General features: G+C 38.8%; 2 protein-coding genes across 2 annotated transcripts in view; one reads left to right on the forward strand and one right to left on the reverse strand.

Moving 5' to 3' along the window:
- The window catches only part of SCOC (short coiled-coil protein), a 702,416-nt gene that overhangs the window by 622,590 nt on the left and 60,991 nt on the right, over positions 1–18,835 (reverse strand). The gene's annotated exons all lie outside the window — the stretch shown is intronic.
- MGAT4D (MGAT4 family member D) overlaps positions 2,156–18,835 on the forward strand; it is a 35,966-nt gene continuing 19,286 nt past the window's right edge. The window contains exons 1-4 of the mRNA XM_039696142.1: positions 2,156–2,389; positions 12,838–12,999; positions 15,052–15,192; positions 16,900–17,033. Of these exons, the coding sequence (XP_039552076.1) occupies positions 2,299–2,389; positions 12,838–12,999; positions 15,052–15,192; positions 16,900–17,033 (528 nt within the window). The 5' untranslated portion in view covers positions 2,156–2,298. The remainder of the gene's footprint in view (positions 2,390–12,837; positions 13,000–15,051; positions 15,193–16,899; positions 17,034–18,835) is intronic.

Here is an 18,835-nt window from a genome sequence, read left to right on the forward strand (position 1 = left end):
TGTGTTGTGATTGCATTGCATCTTATTAGCCAATTCTAAATGCATATCCAAAGTGCAGCTCAAAGAAGATTTCTCAGTAAAATATTTCAATGGCACTGAAACAGAAGGTGGAGGGAAGTTCATCAGAAATGCCTACAGGACAGGAATAATGAGGTCTAACTCAAGGCTTCATGGCAATTTATGGAGCCACACTGAGATTTTTAGTTCACATATATACTGATGCAGGCTACTAGCAGTCTCCTGCATTTTTAATGAATAATAACATTTATAATTCAAAGTAATTAGTAAACAGAGATATAAACCCATCCATATCAGAATTCAAAAACAGGAAGGTCATGCTAACCTTGCCAGAGCAGCAATATACAATTTATGAGGTCTAAAATTTCCAAAATGGACATAGTTATACTGTTGTTAGTATAAGAGTAGCACATAAAGGCAGCAGTGACATTAGGGCTACAGCACATCTGTGTCTGGACACAACTGTTGTAGGGTTTGCCATTGCTTTGCACCACACCATTCATTTTGCACACAAAATGATTTGGGGGTTTGGTAAAAAATGAGATAAATTGTTAAGTGAGCAAATAGAGAAAAGGAAGGAAGAGATACTTATATTAATAATACAAGCATATTTTTAGAAAACAAATTGTCTAAATTACTATGTCCTCTGGCTAAATAAGGTAATGAATTATATATGCTAGTAATACATTAAGAAGTAGACAACAGTTTAGATAGCAAAAAGCTTGCTGCTTTTGAGAGCTACCCAAGCCCAGTCTGATTTCTGAAGCTGTCCTTTGCATGTTTGCCACACAGAAGAGGAAAGCATATTTTCTTTATCATAGCTGTAGAATGAAAAGTAGATTTGTGAGCAGGTAGAGAACTTTTCAAAGCAAAAGCCACTAAATACCTGCTAATCAGATATAAGAAGGAGGAACATGTTTGTCCATAAAATGTAGGTGGTTCTATTAGAACTCTGTTGCTCTAAGTGGTTCCAGGAACCTTGGTAAATGAGGTATCTGTTCCCTTTATAAACTATTATTGTAGAAGATGTATTCTAAGCAGTGACTAATTTTTTGTTTTCTTTTGGATTGCTGAAGACCTAAACGGGCAACAGGTGTGCATGTCTGAATGGAAAGGCACGTGTGGAGCAAGGTGCAACGGCTGCATATAATACTGTTATCAGGGTAGCGGTACCAGGGTACCATTAGACTTTGATCGGGTTGGATTTTGCAGCTGCTTGCCCTCCTTCCTCTTTAAAGGTGAACTGAAAAGCTTGGTTTATTTGCCTGATTCTGTGACTGTGCTAAATGCATGTATTAATGGTACGCATCTCGGCTTCCCGATACAATCTCACAAGCAGTGTAAAAACAAAAGCCCAATTGGTTTTGAATGAGCAAAATAATGTTGACCATTACAATGCTGTGCAGAAAAAATTCACGTCACAAGAGGTTTGTGTTCAAAAAGGAGACAGAGGAGTCCTGTAACTTTATTCATGAACAAAGGGAGAGGCTATGAGGCATTTCCCATGGGGTCTCTCAAACTGTTGGAGGACACAGCCCCCTTATTATCCTGATTTTCCCAACCACATCACCCACTTTCTTTTTCCATTGGCTGAGGTACTTGGAAGGTCCAGACTTCCCAATTTGCCTACTACACGTCCCTCTTAACATGCACACACACATGCACCACCCCTTGCATAAGATAGTTCTATCAAGTATTTATCCTTTCCCTCGAAGTTCGAGAATTAAGCATGACCTTGGCTGAGCAGTAGTCCCTGTCAATGAGTAACATTTTCTGAAACTTGTCGTTTCTCTCGTTACTTCCTTATTCAAGTCTCTGACCCTAGCTGCAATCCGATTCACAGCACCTGTTTGTAAAGACACATTCACCTTATTCCTTTCAATGTTATGGCTTCGGCTAAACATCACCTGTCCGAGACGTTTTTGTCGTGAACAGTCTATACTTGCCTCAGGCAAGAGTTTTTTCGGCGTGGGTCCGAGCTTCGGGAAAGCTGAGGGCAGGGCAGGGCTCTGCCAGGGGCTTCCCCGTGGGAACCGGCGCGGGCACGAGGCTGGTGTCTCCCGGGGAAAGCCGGGCGGCAGGAGGAGCGGGTGCCCGCCGGTGGGGACACTCAAAGCGCAGCGGGGTCAGCCGCTCCTCGGGGAACCCCGACGTGCAGCGGGAGGGCTCGGCAGCCCCGCCCTTGGCGCAGGGGGTGGCAGGGCAGGGCAGGGCAGGACGAACGCGTTGCCCGGGCGGAGGCGGCGGCGTGCGGGGCCTTGCGGGCAGCGCCCGCGGGAGATGCGGCTGCGGCTCGGGCAGGTGCTGCCGGCGCTGTGCCTCGGCGCCGCCTTCCCCCTGCTGTGGTTCGCGGTGTGGCAGGGGAGCCGAGGTGAGAGCGGGCGGCGGGGGTGCCCCGTGCCCCCTCGGCTGTCCGGGGCGCGCTGGCAGCGGCCGTGCCCCTCCGGCCGGGATGGCCGGGGGTGGACGGGGAGCGCGGCGGGTCGCCCCATCGCCTCCCGGAGCTCCGGAGCCCATGGGCTCTCCGGGCGTGCCGGGCAGTAAGGAACCCGTGTGGCGCCGAGGCTCGGCAGCGTGTAAGGCTGGGCATGCGGGTCTCGCCCGCTCCCCCGGGGTCGTGGCTTAACTGCACCCAGCACAACCTTGCGAAACGGCTTACAGGATGGGATCCTTAGGCCATGCTTGCCCTATTAAAAATACAACCCTAAATTTAAGAAAAAAAAGTTTCTTTTTAACCTTTTTCCTCTCTTTTTCTCTTTTATTTTTTTCAGCTCTTTTTTTCTAACAAGCGTCTTGCGTTAAGATGGAAAGAAAAATCTAAACGTGACTGCTGTGGCTGTCACTTTTAAAGTGGTTTTGATTTTATTGTTGGGGAGGATAAAGTGGCATTGTCCATCCTATAATTGTATTTGTGCCTCACGTATCGTCACGTTTTCCTGTGCATATTTCCAGGTCTGGAATGCAGAGGGAAAAAAAACCCCATAATTTTTATATTTTATTTCTAAACTTTAAAATAATACACTACCTTTTTAGTAGGTTATGTAGGTGGCACATGCCAAATAGATCTTCATAAAACCATGTCTAAGATTCTCTAAACCAGTGCAGGAAAGATAAAACTGATAAGTTGCAGACATGGCTTGTTATGGGTGAGGGGGTGGTTGCTTTGGGGTGAGGGAGAGTGGATCTTTGAGTGCTTCCTACATACACCTTTATAATGGGTTTGGTTTTATAGGTGCAGAAGAATTAAACCACTAAGTAATTTCTAGGATGAACAAAACTCCAGCTAGCAGATGATTGGTTTATATTAATTATTCCTGTAACAAATAAAAGTGGCGGTAGAGATCTTGGCCCCACAATGGCGTATTGAATAGAGTCAAGACAGTGCTGATCCTCCTGCCTTTCAGGTCAACTATATAGTTGTTTACCTTACAACATTTTATGTTTCCTTCAGTGGCACTCCTGCAAGGAGTGGGGAAGTAAAATTAGGAAAAATCTTAGGAGACTGAGATCCAAGAGAGGTCAGAATGAAAGTGTTCATCCAATCTGCAGTTACCATTGTGGTGTCTTGTGTCCTGTGGGTCATGTTTTGAGACTCCTCATTACTGACATTACATTTTCATTTCACTTTCTTTTTGACGTTTTCTCTGATGACATTCCATACTGGGCTGTTTTGCTTTGGGATTTTATTTGTTTGTGTTTCGTTTGTTTGTTTTGGGCAAGAGGGATAACGTGGTGTATGTGTTGTCTTAACTTCTCTTTCCACAGCTGCCTCCTCTTCCACAGTAAACTGAGTAACTAATTCTTCTCAGGTGGTATAATTTTCCTAATTACTATTATTTGCACCTGTTTTGTAGCACACTTGACCATTGCATATGTGAAGTCTTTAGTCTCTAGACTTTAGTCTCTCTTAAACTTGGTAAATCTCACAAATGTGTAAATAAAATAGTTAATATTAGTAACTAAAGGAGAGTAGTAGTATGTGGTGAATGATTTGGTATTATATTTGTTTTACTGAAAATATAGTCTTTGCTCCCAAGGGGTGTTAGAAGACAAGCTATCTACCCATCCAGAAAACCTTAAGAACAGCCAGCCATAGATAACAATAACAAAGGTTGTTATCTTTTTCTGCAGAGAGACAATTATTGGGAGCAAACCCACTAATGCTCTTTGTTGTCACAGCGTATTTGTTTAAGAAAACGGTTTGAAATTAATATTTTGCTCTGAAAACAGGCAGATATCTCTGCTTAGATGTTGTTCAACCTCTGTTTTTTTCCTTCTGCACTGCTGAATTTGCTCTCCATTGTCATGCTTAGAGCACTATAGGAATTTCCACTTTTGGTGCCTCTCAAACGACAATGTGTATTTTCTTTTCTAATGCCCTTCTCATTTAGCCCACCAGTTACTGTGAGTACTGTTGCATCTTGTCAGCTCCCATCTCTTTCCCTCATTTGTCAAATGTTTTCTTGGCTCATTTTCTTTCATACATCTGTTAAATCTCCCCTAAATTTTGTTAACTTCTCTGCTCTGCCCATTGAAATGTTTAGGCTGCTCTTGATTGTTTGACTACAGTCTATCACACTAAGCAGTGTAGACTACTATTGCTGTGTAGTCTGTAGTATTCCCTCAAGTTTCTGTCTTGTTAATTGTTGAAACCAGTGATTTTGTGATAGTAAATAGCTTTGTAAAACTAGGACAGGGCACCCAAGCTCAAGACCAGTGGCTTCAAGTACTTATGTAATATAAAAATATGTGAAATGTTCTTCAGTTTGTCTGCAGTCTCAGAGCCTTTCAGCCCTTGAATTTTAGAAGTTTGAATCAGATATTGGGTCTGTCCCACATTCTGTGCAAATAAAAATCAGTACCTTAAGTCACCTTTAAGCTAAAGTGACTTTAAACACCTTGTAATAAAAGTAGCTTGAGAGATTTGAGTTGGAGTGTATTTACTGTCAAGACAGCAATAATAATTGGCTCTTTGGTGCTGCTGCTGATTATTATGTGCAGCCTCAGTATTGACTTGGAGTTGTGAGAGTAACATCAAGTACACGTAACTCACACTGGAATAGCAGGGAAGATGCTACTCGCTCATTCACTTAAAAATAAAAGATCAGAATCTATCACATTGACTAGAATTCAGTTATTGTGGATAATGCTGTGTATATTTTAACTGTGGTTAGAAAGATGTTTTTATAGTCACTTTTTCCATTGCTTTATAAATGTAAGCAAAGGTTTCATACTAAAAATGCTGATATTTTTGCAGCCAGAAAAAAAAATTAAGAAATTAAAATAATTGTGGAGACAACTGGTAATGATCAGATCTTCAGTGAAAGCAAATGCTGTGTCTAAAGTAGTGTGAAGATTCCTAAAGCACCCACAAGTGTGCTTGTGAATGCAGGCTGCTATTAGTGAGCAGTCAGCTGCACTGCTGCAGCAATTCCTGTTCCATGTCCTACACGGTTTTGCTGTGAACTTCTTGGTCCCTCCCCAGGCCCCAAGCCAAACCTGTCTGAAGCAATTTGTATCTGAGCATAGGAAAGGCTGTTTTTAGGATGATGCAGAGGTTTCTGCTTGTGAAACTGAGTTACAATTCACTTGTTAATTCACCTGACCAAAATTGTCTGCTCTCACAAAAACACTCTTCATATAGTTTTGGAGTTCTGAGAAATAACATACAACTTACAGTATACATAGTGCTTCTCTCACAGTTTTAGCTATTGTTTTCCATGTAAATACTAATCCATTAAAAAAAAAATCGCTCATATATAAAAACAATAATGTAAGTGTAAGGAGGCAGTAATTTTTTTGCCACTTGAAAAACAGAAGGCAAAACCATATTATAAACCCATTATGATACATGAAGTTTCTTCAGAGGAAACAGTATTCCTGAATAAAAAGAAATTTTGATGTCTATGCTGAATAGCAGTGAAATTTTTGTAACTCACAGCAATGAGGTAAATCAGATCATCTATTTTGGCAGTGCTTCCTGTTGCTCTCAAGGGTTACAAGATTAAATCTCTTTGAATTGGTTTGTAACATGTTGCTGCCCTCTTCACTTAAATTTGTGGGATGCTTTGTCCAAGAAAATTAAAAGTAATCTTTGCCTGGAAGTTAGGAGAAGTTGATGCTGAAATATGATGTCACAAGGATCTAGGCATATACACATTGTGTCAAACAGTGTGAAACCTGAAATTCTTTAGTTATTCCTTTGAGGCGGGATGAACTATTACATTCACAGAAGTAAGGATGATAATTTTTTTAAAAACTGCATTTTGAATTTGTTCCACAAATTTGGGGGGGAGGGGTGTATTTCCAGTAATCTTCTGCCTATGGTGTTATGCTTTGTTTCAGCTGTGCAGCCAAGCGCAGGTCCCCAGGAGATTCTGCCATTTGTCATGGAGTTCTTTGCAGGTTTCCTATCCAGTCCCAACTGGCATACTCTGACTCAAAGGTTCAATAAAATAGTGGCAAATCGACAGATTTGATAAGGAAGTCTTGAATTACACTGCTCTCACTTCAGCCAATACAGCTTATCCAGATTTCTGAACGTGCAGAAGCCAATCTTCCTGTCTTCTGCTAGGCTGTGTTTAACCACCACTTTTCCCAGCTGTCCCAGCTGACCGGTAGGCTACATCTTCCCTTCACGTGTACATTTCCTTCCAGTAACACTGAGAGCAAACAAAGGTTATTGCACATTCAGGTTTTGCCTCAACATGCACTTGGGATGTGGCTGAAATGCACAGTGTGATAAGGAAAGAGTTTTTCAGTCCATCAGTTGCTTACTCAGTTTCTTTGGGCAGTTCTGCATTTGGCATTTTAAAAACCCTCAAACATACAACAGCCTCAAAGGGTCCAGTTAAAGCTCAGTATTTACTGATCCAAATTTTTATATCAAAATTCATATCCAAGACTTCGAAAAGCTGTGTAGTTTTACTGGCTTCAACATGTGTAATTTATTAAATAAAGATTCTGCTGCTTCTTACTGTTACTTCAGGCACGACTGTGCCTAAAGAGTAGAGAAACTTAGCCATAAATCTTGTGGCACAAAAGGAGGCCAGTTATTGTTGGGTTTTGTAAGGAAAGAGATAAGGGGGCATTTCAGACCTGTCTTTGCTGCACAGTGTCTTGTCATAACCTTAGACAAATGTAACCATATGACCTTCTGCTTTCCTAGTGTTGTACACTGAGTCTTGGGTAACAGAGCTTTGTCTAGAAATGCCTTAGTCAGTGGCTAGGCATTTAACTACATGTGTGTATCATTTGGTGGTTGCTGCTACCTCAGGAAGAAAAGTAAAATATTTAAATATTTAAAATACCAACCAGAACAAAGCAATAGCAATTGCTTGAAGTGAATGAGTACTACCTTAAAACCAAAGTATACCAATTATGACCAAACTCTATACAATATCCATTCAATTTCTATACTTTTTCACTTACTATAATATTGCTTTCCTATATGGTGATGTTGTGACTGATTTTTTTTAAGATCACTTTTCACTACATTCTAATATAGGAGAAGACTTGAATCTAAAATGAGGATTGTTTGCCAACATTTCAGAAAATATTGTTAGAGCTTAAATTGTATTTTCTTTGAAACAAGTTTGCTTATCTATTTTCAGTTACAGTATGTAAATTGTTCAGTAAAAGTATTCTGTGCCAAACTCAAGACTGAGTCCATGTTCATTAGACAATATTGTGAGTTTTTAAAATCCACTTATTAACTTTGATCTGGCTTTAACTCTGCAAGGTGTGCGTTTGTTTTAATATTGAAAGTATTCTGATCCTCTTCCCAGTATGGCCTGTGTAGGAATAGAGGAACCCTCTCTCCCCTGCTCCAAGATGCTGGCAGAGTGCTTTTCTTTGATGTCCCTGGGTTAATGCAACGTCCCTCTACTGCCTTGTAACTCCTGATGTGGGCACTGTCAATGGCATATGGGAATAGAGAAACCCTCTCTCCCCTGCTCCAAAATGCACAGTGCTGTACTTTGATGTCCCTGGGTTAATGCAAAGTCTCTCTACTGCCTTGTAACTCCTGATGTGGGCACTGTCAATGGCAAGTAGATGTCTCTAATGTTTTGGAAGACAGAAATAATACTGTGCTGTAAGACTCTAAACAAAATAGTTAAAGGTAATGCACATTGTTGAATTTAAGTGTTTGCCCAAGAACTTGCTGTTCTGACCTGAGGCAGAGGCATTGTTTGGGGAATTTTTTTCCTTCCTTACTCAGAGAGCACAAAACCTGAGCAGGCAAAGCATGTAACAAGATTCAGAAAGGTATCTCAGATCAATTATGGATAGATAATAAACTGCCAGTCATTAGTGCAATGTATGCCTCAGTGGTTTAATATGCCTCATAAGAACTTGCTGTTCTGACCTGAGACAGAGGCATTGTTTGGGGAATTATTTTTTCTTCCTTACTCAGAGAGCACAAAACCTGCACATGCAAAGCATGTAACAAGATTCAGAAAGGTATCTCAGATCAATTATGGATAGATAATAAACTGCCAGTCATTAGTGCAATGTATGCCTCAGTGGTTTAATATGCCTCATTAACCTGAACAGTGAGCAGTGGTTCCAGGCACAGAGTATGACAAGAACTTTTGCAGTTAGTGTGCTTATACAGTTTTCTTTTAAGGAGGCCATTAACCAAATTTCAGTTTCTAAAAGAAAAAAGTCTTTGGGTATGATAAGCATTTAGCTTGTTATCAAGAAATAGGAACAAGATTCACTGCTAGACTTTGAAGTGTTTTCTGCCCTCCTTTCTGCCACTCCAAATTCTCCTTATTGTTTATTTTCTGTTTGAGTGCTAGGAGGAGATAGTGATGAATTGTTCCACAGCTCTTAGATATTGCCAGAAGTCGTTAATGAGACTGAAGCATTTATGATCATACAGGAAGCATGTATGTATGGAGCTAAGAGAAATAATCAGTTGGCTTTGAGAATGAGTATTTGCTTTAGAGATTGCTATTGTTTCTAAACAGTTTCAATATGCAGTGCAGAAAGTTTTTTTAATGTAAAATGTATCTATTAGGAGATAACACAAGAGAGCCTTTTAAACCATTTTAAATGTTGCTGCCTTAGAATTACAGTATCCATAGGTATATATGCCAATGTGTAGTTAACAGTCAGAGGAAAGCTACAGTAGAGCTCAAAATTCACTGCAAAAGCTTTTGAGTGCCATCACTGTGTCTGGGAGGTGGCTGGGTCTTTTTTTACTCCCATGGCTTGTGGCTAGTGTAGTCCCATTGACTTTTCTTAGAAAGGAAATTCAGTGAACCACTCTAAGCCCATCAGAGGGATTCATCTTCAGCTCACCAAGGGGAGAAGAAGTCTTTACATAGAACCCCAGAATATTCTTAGATGGAAGGGACACACAAGGATAGTTGAGTCCAACTCCTGGCCTTGCACATAATCACACCATGTTCCTGAGAGTGTTGTTCAAAAGCTTCTTGAACTCTGTCAGGCTTGGTGATGTGACCACTGCACTGGGAAGCCTGTTCCAGTGCCCAACCACCCTTTGGGTGAAGAACGTTTTCCTGATACCCAACCTAAACGTCCCCTGACACAACTTCATGCCATTTCCTTGGGTCCTGTCACCAGTCACCACAGAGAAGAGATCGGTGCCTGCCCCTCCACTCCCCCTCACAAGGAAACTCAGCCACAATGAGGTCTCTCCTCAGTCTTCTCAGGCTGAACAGACCAAGTGGCTTAAGCTGCTTCTCATAAGGCTTTCCCTTCAGACCCCTCCTTTGGACTCTCTCTAATGGCTTCATGCCTTTTTTATACTGTGGCACCCCAAACTGCCCCCAGCACTGGAGGTGAGGCCGCCCCAGTGCAGAGCAGAGCAGGACAATCCCCTCCCTTGCCCAGCTGGCCATGCTGTGCCTGGTGCCCCCCAGGACAGGGTCGCCCTCCTGGCTGCCAGGGCACTGCTGACTCACCCTCAGCTTTCCATCGAGCAGGACCCCCAGGGCCCTTTGCACACCGCTGCTCTCCAGCCCCTCATTCCCCAGGCTGTCCATGCACCCAGGGTTGCTCCATCCCAGATGCAGAATCTGGCACTTTCCCTTATTGAATGTCCTACAAGTGGGGATTGCCCAACTGTCTGATTTGTTGGGGTCTCTCTGCAGGATCTCCTTTACCATCATTTGCTTTTTGTAGTTTCACCACAGGTCCTCATCTTGCTCTTTTCTGGTTTTATTCTGACTCTCCTCGTTGCTGATGGAACCATTGTTAGACAAGGCATTGCTAAGTCAAGTCACAGGCTGTTGCTGGGCACAGAGTGTTTCATGCTGTCCCCAAAGCTCCATCTCCCTGACCCTCCTTGTCAGAAAGCACTGTATTTGTAAAAATGCCCTGTGTCTTTCTAAGCAATCTATTGTAAGCAGCTGTTTTAGTTCTCTGTGGATCATTAGATGCTGAAAGAACATTTTACACACACACACACACACACACACACACACACACACACACACACACACACACACACACACACACACACACAACTGAAAGAACATTTTCCACACACACACGTGCTCATCCACACAAGTCCATTTAAACAAAATGACTGTTGAAATATTTTGGGTGTTTAGCTTCATAATACTTTCTAAACACACATTTTTAACAGAAGTTTAGTAATAGTCAATGTTGCTTATTTACCTGTGCTCTAATAAAGTTTAGAACATTTAATGTTCTATTTCAAACTACATATTTTTATAATAAATTAATTCTTCACCCAGGGTGAGTGGATTTTATGTTCCTTGTGTCAAACCCTTGCTTCCTGAGCCATCGAAAACAAATGAGATAAGTGATTACTAACAATCATGTTCTGCTGTCTCGAGAGAGGGTTCAATTCTGAAAGACATAAAAATGTAGTTTCCCTCTTCTATTTCTGAAGAAATAGATAAGGCTGATTGCAAATGCCAGCTTCTTTGGCTGCACTAAATGAGAGTTGAGTGTTGACATTTTATTTCCAAGAGGCACCTGTGACACTTTGGTAGGCTCATCTGTAAATAAGCAAATACAGCTGCCATTACTTGGTGTTTGCCAAAATGTCAGCCCAGAGGTGACACTGGTCATTTTGAGTCACACTGACAATGCATAGCTGAGAGAACTATGACAGAACTATGAAGAGAGGGACTATTTGTCTGCAATTTCTTTACTAATTCCTTCCATAAATTGGAATTTAAAGAAAAACTCATGTCCATTATTGTGTATTTATCTTATAGTTCTGGATTTGTCTAGGAAATGCAAGATAAATTTCCACCATGTTTATGTGTATTGATGTTCTATCTGGAATCACTTTCTTGCTATGAAAATGATGCAAGAAAGTATATTCATACATGGTATCTGATGAAAGGGATCTTCCTTATGTATGCCAAAAAAATTAGCCTGTTTGGGGTTCTAGCTCTGTAGCTTGATGCCTGGTGACAGATTTTTAAATTTGAAATCTATTTTGATCTATTTTATATTGTTTAAAGATAGACTCTTCATCTGTTTCGACCTACCATATTTTTTTAAATTTATTCTCTGATTTTCTTAGGAAAGCCTACTTCAGTCAAGTAGAAGTGTCTTGTTGCATGCAGCTGAAATAATCCAGATTTCCCCTTCCTTCAGCAATGCTAAATTTATGTTTGTAGCTCCATAGTATAAAATATTCATATCTACAAATGCCTGTTTTGTAAGTCAAAACCTTTTTAAGAGTGTCAAAAATTTTAGGAAGCATTCATTTAATGGGATTTTATTAAACATCCTTTGAAATTTTAATTAGGTAAATAATGACAATACACATCACATGTTTACTTAGTTTTTTCTAACTACTTTCTTCCTAGATGTTTTAAACTTCAGTCTTTCAATCACACTTTTATTGATTAAATTAAGGACTTGTGTTTAATGCAAATAAACAAAAGTCCTTAATTTTATCCAAAATACAAACTGTATTGTTATCCCTGTTTATCCAAAATACAAACTAATTCCAGTTGAAACACCTCTACAAATCCTCACAAATTTGCATTACCTCTGTATTTTGCTTGTAGTGTATTTTACAGGTGAGAATCCCTGGGAATTTACTTTTTACTTTTCCAGAGAGACAATGGTGGGTTCTAGAAAACGAGAGTTGCCACAGATAAAATGTAGCACAGCCTACAAATAGAATGGGATAATATGTTACCTAAATAACAGCATTTAACTAGGAAAAAGTCAAACCCAACAAAATAAACCACAACAAAACCAATAAAAGAGGCAGCATTATAAAACATTTCAAAATGAGGCAGAAGTCCACTTTTACATTTTTTACTCTCTGTTGCAAAGGGGTGATGTTATTGAAGTATTGCTTTATATTAACCATCTTTAGTAATAGTTCTGAACATACTCATAGATGAAGACTGAATGCTTTGTAAACTCATAGATGAAGACTGTAAGTCATAGATGAAGACTGAATGTTTTTACTACCTCTGTTTAATTCTTAATAGTGTTTGAAACACAAGACAAGCCATTACATTAATTGTACTTTTCAGTGTGAAAAGGATCATCATGGTTTGTTATTTGGTGAAAAAAGGAGCAACTTCCCCTGCAACTCACAGTCTTTCACTGACTTTTTCCTTATTATGGATTTTGTATCCTTCGTTTTTTCTTCAATTTACCTTTACCCAGCTGTGCTCCCTAAACTCTACCTCCTTAATAATCTTCCAAACTACTTCTTATCCTGAATAAACTTTATTATTGTTTATGCACTTTGGTGATGTGATCTTCTGGACCATCTCCTATTCCTGAGCTTCATTCCATCATAAATCACCTTTTAGAAAATAAATTATGTTCTTATTGCAGGAAATGACTTAGATATGTACCAACACCACTTGCTGGAACTTCAGCAAAGACTGTTGTATGCTGACAAGGAAAATAAAAAAAGATCACACGAACTGAGCAGTGCCCTAGATGAAATTAAACATATAATTGCAAGAAGAATGAACATGACAAGAAACCACACAGGTGTGTAGGGGTTTTCTCTGGTTTTTGTTATGTTGTTTTGTTGGGGCTTTATTCTTAGGACACCAACATATAAATTTTAGTGCTCTGGCTTCTTCCCATTAATAGAACTTTTTAGCTACCTTGCCTTACAGACTGTTGTACATCTCTATCTATCTGTACACTCTAGTTACATGCAATATATTGACAGTTTGATTTTGTAACGTAAAAATAAATTATGTAGTTATGCAGGATCTGTCTTCCTCCCTGTTGAGACTGGCAGAGCTTCTTCCCTGGAGTGAGAAGGGGAACTAGAAGAGGCATCTCTGTGCTGGAGGCATTTCACAGAATCCCCCAACTTCAGAAAGAGTCTGGGAGTGACTGAAAACTGCCATTTAACAATCCTTATTTTCATTCAGTACAGCAGGCTGATAATCAGACTAAAATGGGGAATTAACGTGGACTGTTAAAGGGGAGGAAGGAACAAGGTGCATTTCTTCTTTGTATAGTCAGAGTTGTTTCTTCTCCTGCTCTCCCCTGCCAGTTTTTTGTCTGTTTATCTGATAATAATTCATTTGGGCTGTTCAGAACTTTATAAACAAAGGCAGGGTGGTGGCCTTAGGAGCTGTCAGCCCCCAGTAACCCCACATACTGTGGGCAAACAGTTACTGCCTAATGCACAAAATTGCAGTAAAGGAGAGTGCAAGTTCTCCTTGTCCCTGCTTTTGGTTCTTATTGGAGCCAGCTAAATTTCAGAAACTATTATATCTGTCAGTTCACAGGATTTAAGGCAGAAATTTCTTAAAATTGCTGAATAATTTTCCTTTTATTTTTACTTACCCTTCTGCTTCCCATTCCATCCATGTTTTATTATACAACCAAAATTAAAGGTTTATTGTAGTCAATGGAACTAAACTCCCTTGCCAATATTTGATAGGTACTACTTCCAAATTAAGAAGAAAAGTCCTTGAAAAGTTGTGAAGGTGGTTTCTATGCAGCAAAATTCCAGTATATTTAATGGCTTAACAGTGTGGAAGGGCTTGTGGGTCTCTCTCTCTCATAGAAAAATGTCTGGGCAGATATATATATGGTTGCTTCAGGGTTTTTTAAAGTATTTTATGTAAGGTAGGAAATCTCTTTTTAGAACTAATTTTCAGTGGGAGTATCTTTTGGAAGTTGAAAAACTTAAAATATTGCCCATTCAGTAAGCCTCTGCTTTTCTTAATCTAAGCTGAGTGAATGAAGCTGATGATGGTTTTTGTGATACATGTATGTAACTTTGAAGGTGGTAAATTTTGGGAGTTATTTTAGATGCATTTCTTGGGAAAAGCAACTTTCTGTCCCAGTCAATAAACGTTTTGTTGCTTTCATGTTTATTTTAAAGTAGTAAAGAAAAATAAAATCCTTTTTTTTCTCTTAACTGCTGTAGCCTTTTGTTTCTTGAATAGTTTTTAAAGGCCTGTATGTGGCCATTCTTTTTACCATAGGACATTTGATAAACTGAGAACTTTTGCTTGAGCTGTAAAAACCACCATGTGTTAGTTTTTGGGGAAAGCATTTAAGTTTATTAAGTAGTTAAGAAAGTTATTAATCAGAACCTGTGTTTATTTTAATTTAAAAATTTTTTGCCAACCGTGTTAAAAAAAACTAAAAAACAACAACAAAACCAAACAGTTTTTTACTGCTGCCTTTAAAATAACTACTTACTGTGTTTTAAGAAGACTCAGTCTTGCAAGTGTGCAGGCATAGGGAAATGTGTCCCAGGATGTTCAAGCTTGGAGCTCTGCACCGCCACCTGAGTGGGAAGGAGTTGTACTGGGAAATTCTCAATTTAATATAATGTCATATATGTTATATGACATTAATCATAATCTGAGAAGCAGCATTAGAAAACATTTCTGAGGAATGTTTTAATAATTTCTGAGGAATAGAAATTGAATAACCTTGTGTGTAGTAATCTGCCAATGTTCAGATGGGCAAAACAGGTGAAGAAATAGGCTTCTCTGCTTGCTTTTTACTTTATGTAAAGCTTACATTTTACTTTATGTGGATCTGTGTGTTTGTTGTGTCTTTAAGGTGATTTCAAGTGGAAAGAGTTAAACCTCCCCAGAAAACTCCCCATGCATCTTACAAATATCTACTACTATCTCCCTCACCTTCGAAAATATGAAGATGCAATTTTCCCAAATGTTATTTTTGGGCAACAGAGAACTGGAGGTAGGAAATCAAGTTTGGCTTCTATTTGCTATATGTTTGTATTTTTTATTAATTTCTAGCAACGAAGCATACTCAAAAGTTTGGAATAGATTTTCTCCCTTAACTTTCTAATGTTGCCAAGCTGAATGAATTTTAATGGCAATAGCAAAAGTGCTTTTAAAATGCCCACCCCTATTTCAAGTTTTTATCTCAAAGTGTTCTGAAAACCCCTTGAAACAGTAATAAAATAATCTTAATTGAAAAACAAGGTTATTTTTTAAAATCATATGTTCATATGGCTAAGATGCAGTTGCTGACATTTTTTCCCCACAAAATTAGTATGGATGAGGAAGCCAAGGCGAATTTGCAATGTATTCAGTTTGCCAATGTGAGAAGCAAAGGGAAAGGTGATGTGATAATTTAAAGGATATTAATATATCTTCAATGTAGCTTTTTCATCCACATGACAAATCAGCTGGCATCTGTAGAAATCATAATGAATTCCAGTGAACTATAATACAAATTTTAAATGTATTGTCCTAACTGTCATGTGACAGGTAAAAGGAACATGCAGAAATAGTAAGCAAAGAAGAAACTAGTCAACCATTTTGCTGAGTTTTGTGTTTTGTTGAAATTTTTACTTTTCTCTAGGGTGATTTTATATGAAGAAACATTGGCAGTGTTTTTGATTTAACTAAAAAAAACCCCAAACCCTGCGCCATGCTCATGACAATGGATAACTTTCCACAGACTACTTATTAGTAGGTGTAGTTGTAGTAATGTGATCTAGTGTTGGAATTCTCACTGGAGTGCCCATAGGTCAGTGTCACTAATACAAAAATACTCTATGTTTAACCTTTTTTGTTTTATTTGTACAGGAAAATCACAATAGCAAGACTGCAGTTTAATAAGTACAGGTTGACCTTCAGTGTACAAAATGAAACAAACCCCAATGGTTTAATGGGATATTGCTGGGAAAGGAACATTGGCACTTTGGTTTTTGAGCTGACACTGACATGGAAGTCAAAGTCAGAAGGAAGTCACTAACTGCACCTACTGTTTTATTTCAAACTGTTGCTTCCTCACTAGCCTTCTGGGATTTTGGTGAATAGAAATAATCTGCAAGGACTAAGATTGCACAGCTTTACTGAGCTATGTTTGGCTGCTGATTTAAGTAATGCCCATACTAATGAAAAAAGAGACATCCTGGTTATGATCTGAGGGTGTAACACAGCATAGGTTTGCTACTAGTGGAGTGCTTGCCAGAGACAGTTTCAGTTCCTTCTTTTTAATTGCAGTAACATCTTAGTTCTTTATTCTTATTGATGCTATGAAAACCATTGATACATATCAATTAAACTGCCCAGAGGGATTTTTGAATTGGGTTCCTTCCTGAAATACACAGCATTCACTTCCTATGAGAACCTGCTCACTAGAGTAGTGCAATATTCACTTTTGAATCTCAGTAGCAAACACCTACGTGTTTGCCAGAGGCAGGGGTATCTCCAAGTTCTCAAGTGTAGACCTGGTGTTTGTAACACAGACACAGGTGTCTCTAAACTAAACATAGCTGGAGGTATCTCCCCTCCCAGGTAGTAGAGGAAATGCCATCACAGTGCTAAGGAAATATTAACTGTCTCCAAGTTTCATGGTCACATCAAATCAAAATTAAAATGTGATTTCAATTTCCCTTTAAGTTACATGGCTTGAGGCATTCTCTCTTTGCAGTCTCCTTGGTGATGGGTATTCCTACAGTGAAAAGGGAAAAACAAAATTACCTGATTGATACATTGCATTCCCTACTGTACCAACTATCTGAAGAGCAAAAGAAGGACTGCGTAATAATCATCTTTATAGCAGAGGTATGTGTGCATGGAAAGATGCAGGATGCTGATAAGAAAACATGGAGATTTATGTCTCAATGTAATAGTACAAAAATACTGTTGCAACACAGTGCAAATACTATTTGCAAATACTATTTGCAATAGTACTAGCAAAATACTAGCTTGGCCTTTGGGAGGGATTTCTTCAGGGCTGGAGGAGATGGTGAGCAGTTAGTGCCTCAGTGTTCATATGTGGAAAAAAACCCTGTTATGCAGATGATCTAAGAGTAAAAAGTCTTATTACATTTACCAACACAGTCCTTGGATCAGATTTTCCATCAAAACCATATGAACTCATTATTTATCTTTGAAAGTAAGGTTTTCTGCTTCCAGAATGAAACGTATGTCCTCCACAGAAAAGTGCCATAGAATATGAAGACAGTAAACTTAGTGTAACAAATATTCAAATTATATATCTTCTGGTTTGATAACATGTGTCTTGCAAAGTATCTTGACATATTGGAGCCTTCTGCATGTGTTTTGGCATTTCCCATGCAAAAGAAAACTGTTGAGAGCCTTGAGCCTGTTTGGGAAAGTAAACAGTGCTCAAGGTAAGATATTAAGGATAATTTTTTTTTTTTCCCTCACTCAAAAATACCTTGATTACATCAGAAAAAAAATTTAAAAAAGGCTGCAGAAAGGAATTAGCTAGTAATAGCTTCTAGCAGGTAAAATGACTGTGCAATTATTCAGAATTCATATTTATTCTTCTCTGTTCTTCCATAGGCAGCATTAAATTAACGCATTAAATTAACATATTCATTAACAGTTTGCTATTTTTTATTATTTAGTCATCACTTTTGCTGGTATAAAAGTGTCAAACAGAGTATAGTTCACTTTAATTTTGGCCATGACTTCCAGTTTTCTGTTTGGATCACAATGATGAGTACAGAGGACTAATTTTATTGGCTGTAGTTCCTCTTCAGCATAGTTTTAAGGAGCTGAACTTGCCTTGCAGTTCATATTTCACAATGAAGAGCCTTGGCAGTGATGAGCTTTGACTGGCTGCCATTGAGGTAAACTTCTTATTACAGGGCTTCAGAGGATTCTGTGAGTTTTTAAGGGTTGACTTTTGAATAGTTTCCCACTGTGGAGAGTCCTAATGTGATACTTGGAACAAAGCTGTGGTTGTAGAAATAGTCCATATTAGCCAATTCAGGATTAAACTGCCATTGTAAGACCTACTCTCCCTTTTCTCCCAACTCAAAAGTCATGTTCTCACAGCTTCCATTTTTTCAGCAATAAATTGGAGCAGATAAGCATGCTGATCTGATGAGAGGTGATAAGAACATTTTATTATGGGAAAAGGACAGGTGTGTTCACTGGTCATGAATCCACACCTTCCTTTTTCCCACAAAGTTTTAAAAGATCAAGGTGAATGTTTACATCATGGGTTAAGCTTGAGTAACTTATTGACTGAGAGTGAGTTTTAAGTTCTGGGTATTTTTTTTCTTACCACAGTTCTGTATTTCACTTTTATTTTACTTACCACAAGTTTGGTAACAATTATAATTGGTAACAATTATATATTAAACAATTTGTTTATTTAAAGAAAAAATCTGAACTCCTAAGACAGTTATTGTGTTGTTTTAGAAATAAAACTTTGCACTCTAAATGTAGTTAACAGATATGTTTGGCACACTAACATTGTTACTTTTATGAAACAGCAGTAATGAGTGTCTTCAAAATTTCCAAAGTTAGAGCTGTAAGTTTGTTATATTAGGAAGAAATTAAATAAAAAATGTAAATATTGCTGGCTTTAGAATATTTTGCTTAGGTGA

This window comes from Passer montanus, unplaced genomic scaffold (genome assembly GCF_014805655.1).
Source record: "Passer montanus isolate IOZ18808 unplaced genomic scaffold, ASM1480565v1 scaffold95, whole genome shotgun sequence".
NCBI classification, from domain to species: Eukaryota; Metazoa; Chordata; class Aves; order Passeriformes; family Passeridae; genus Passer; species Passer montanus.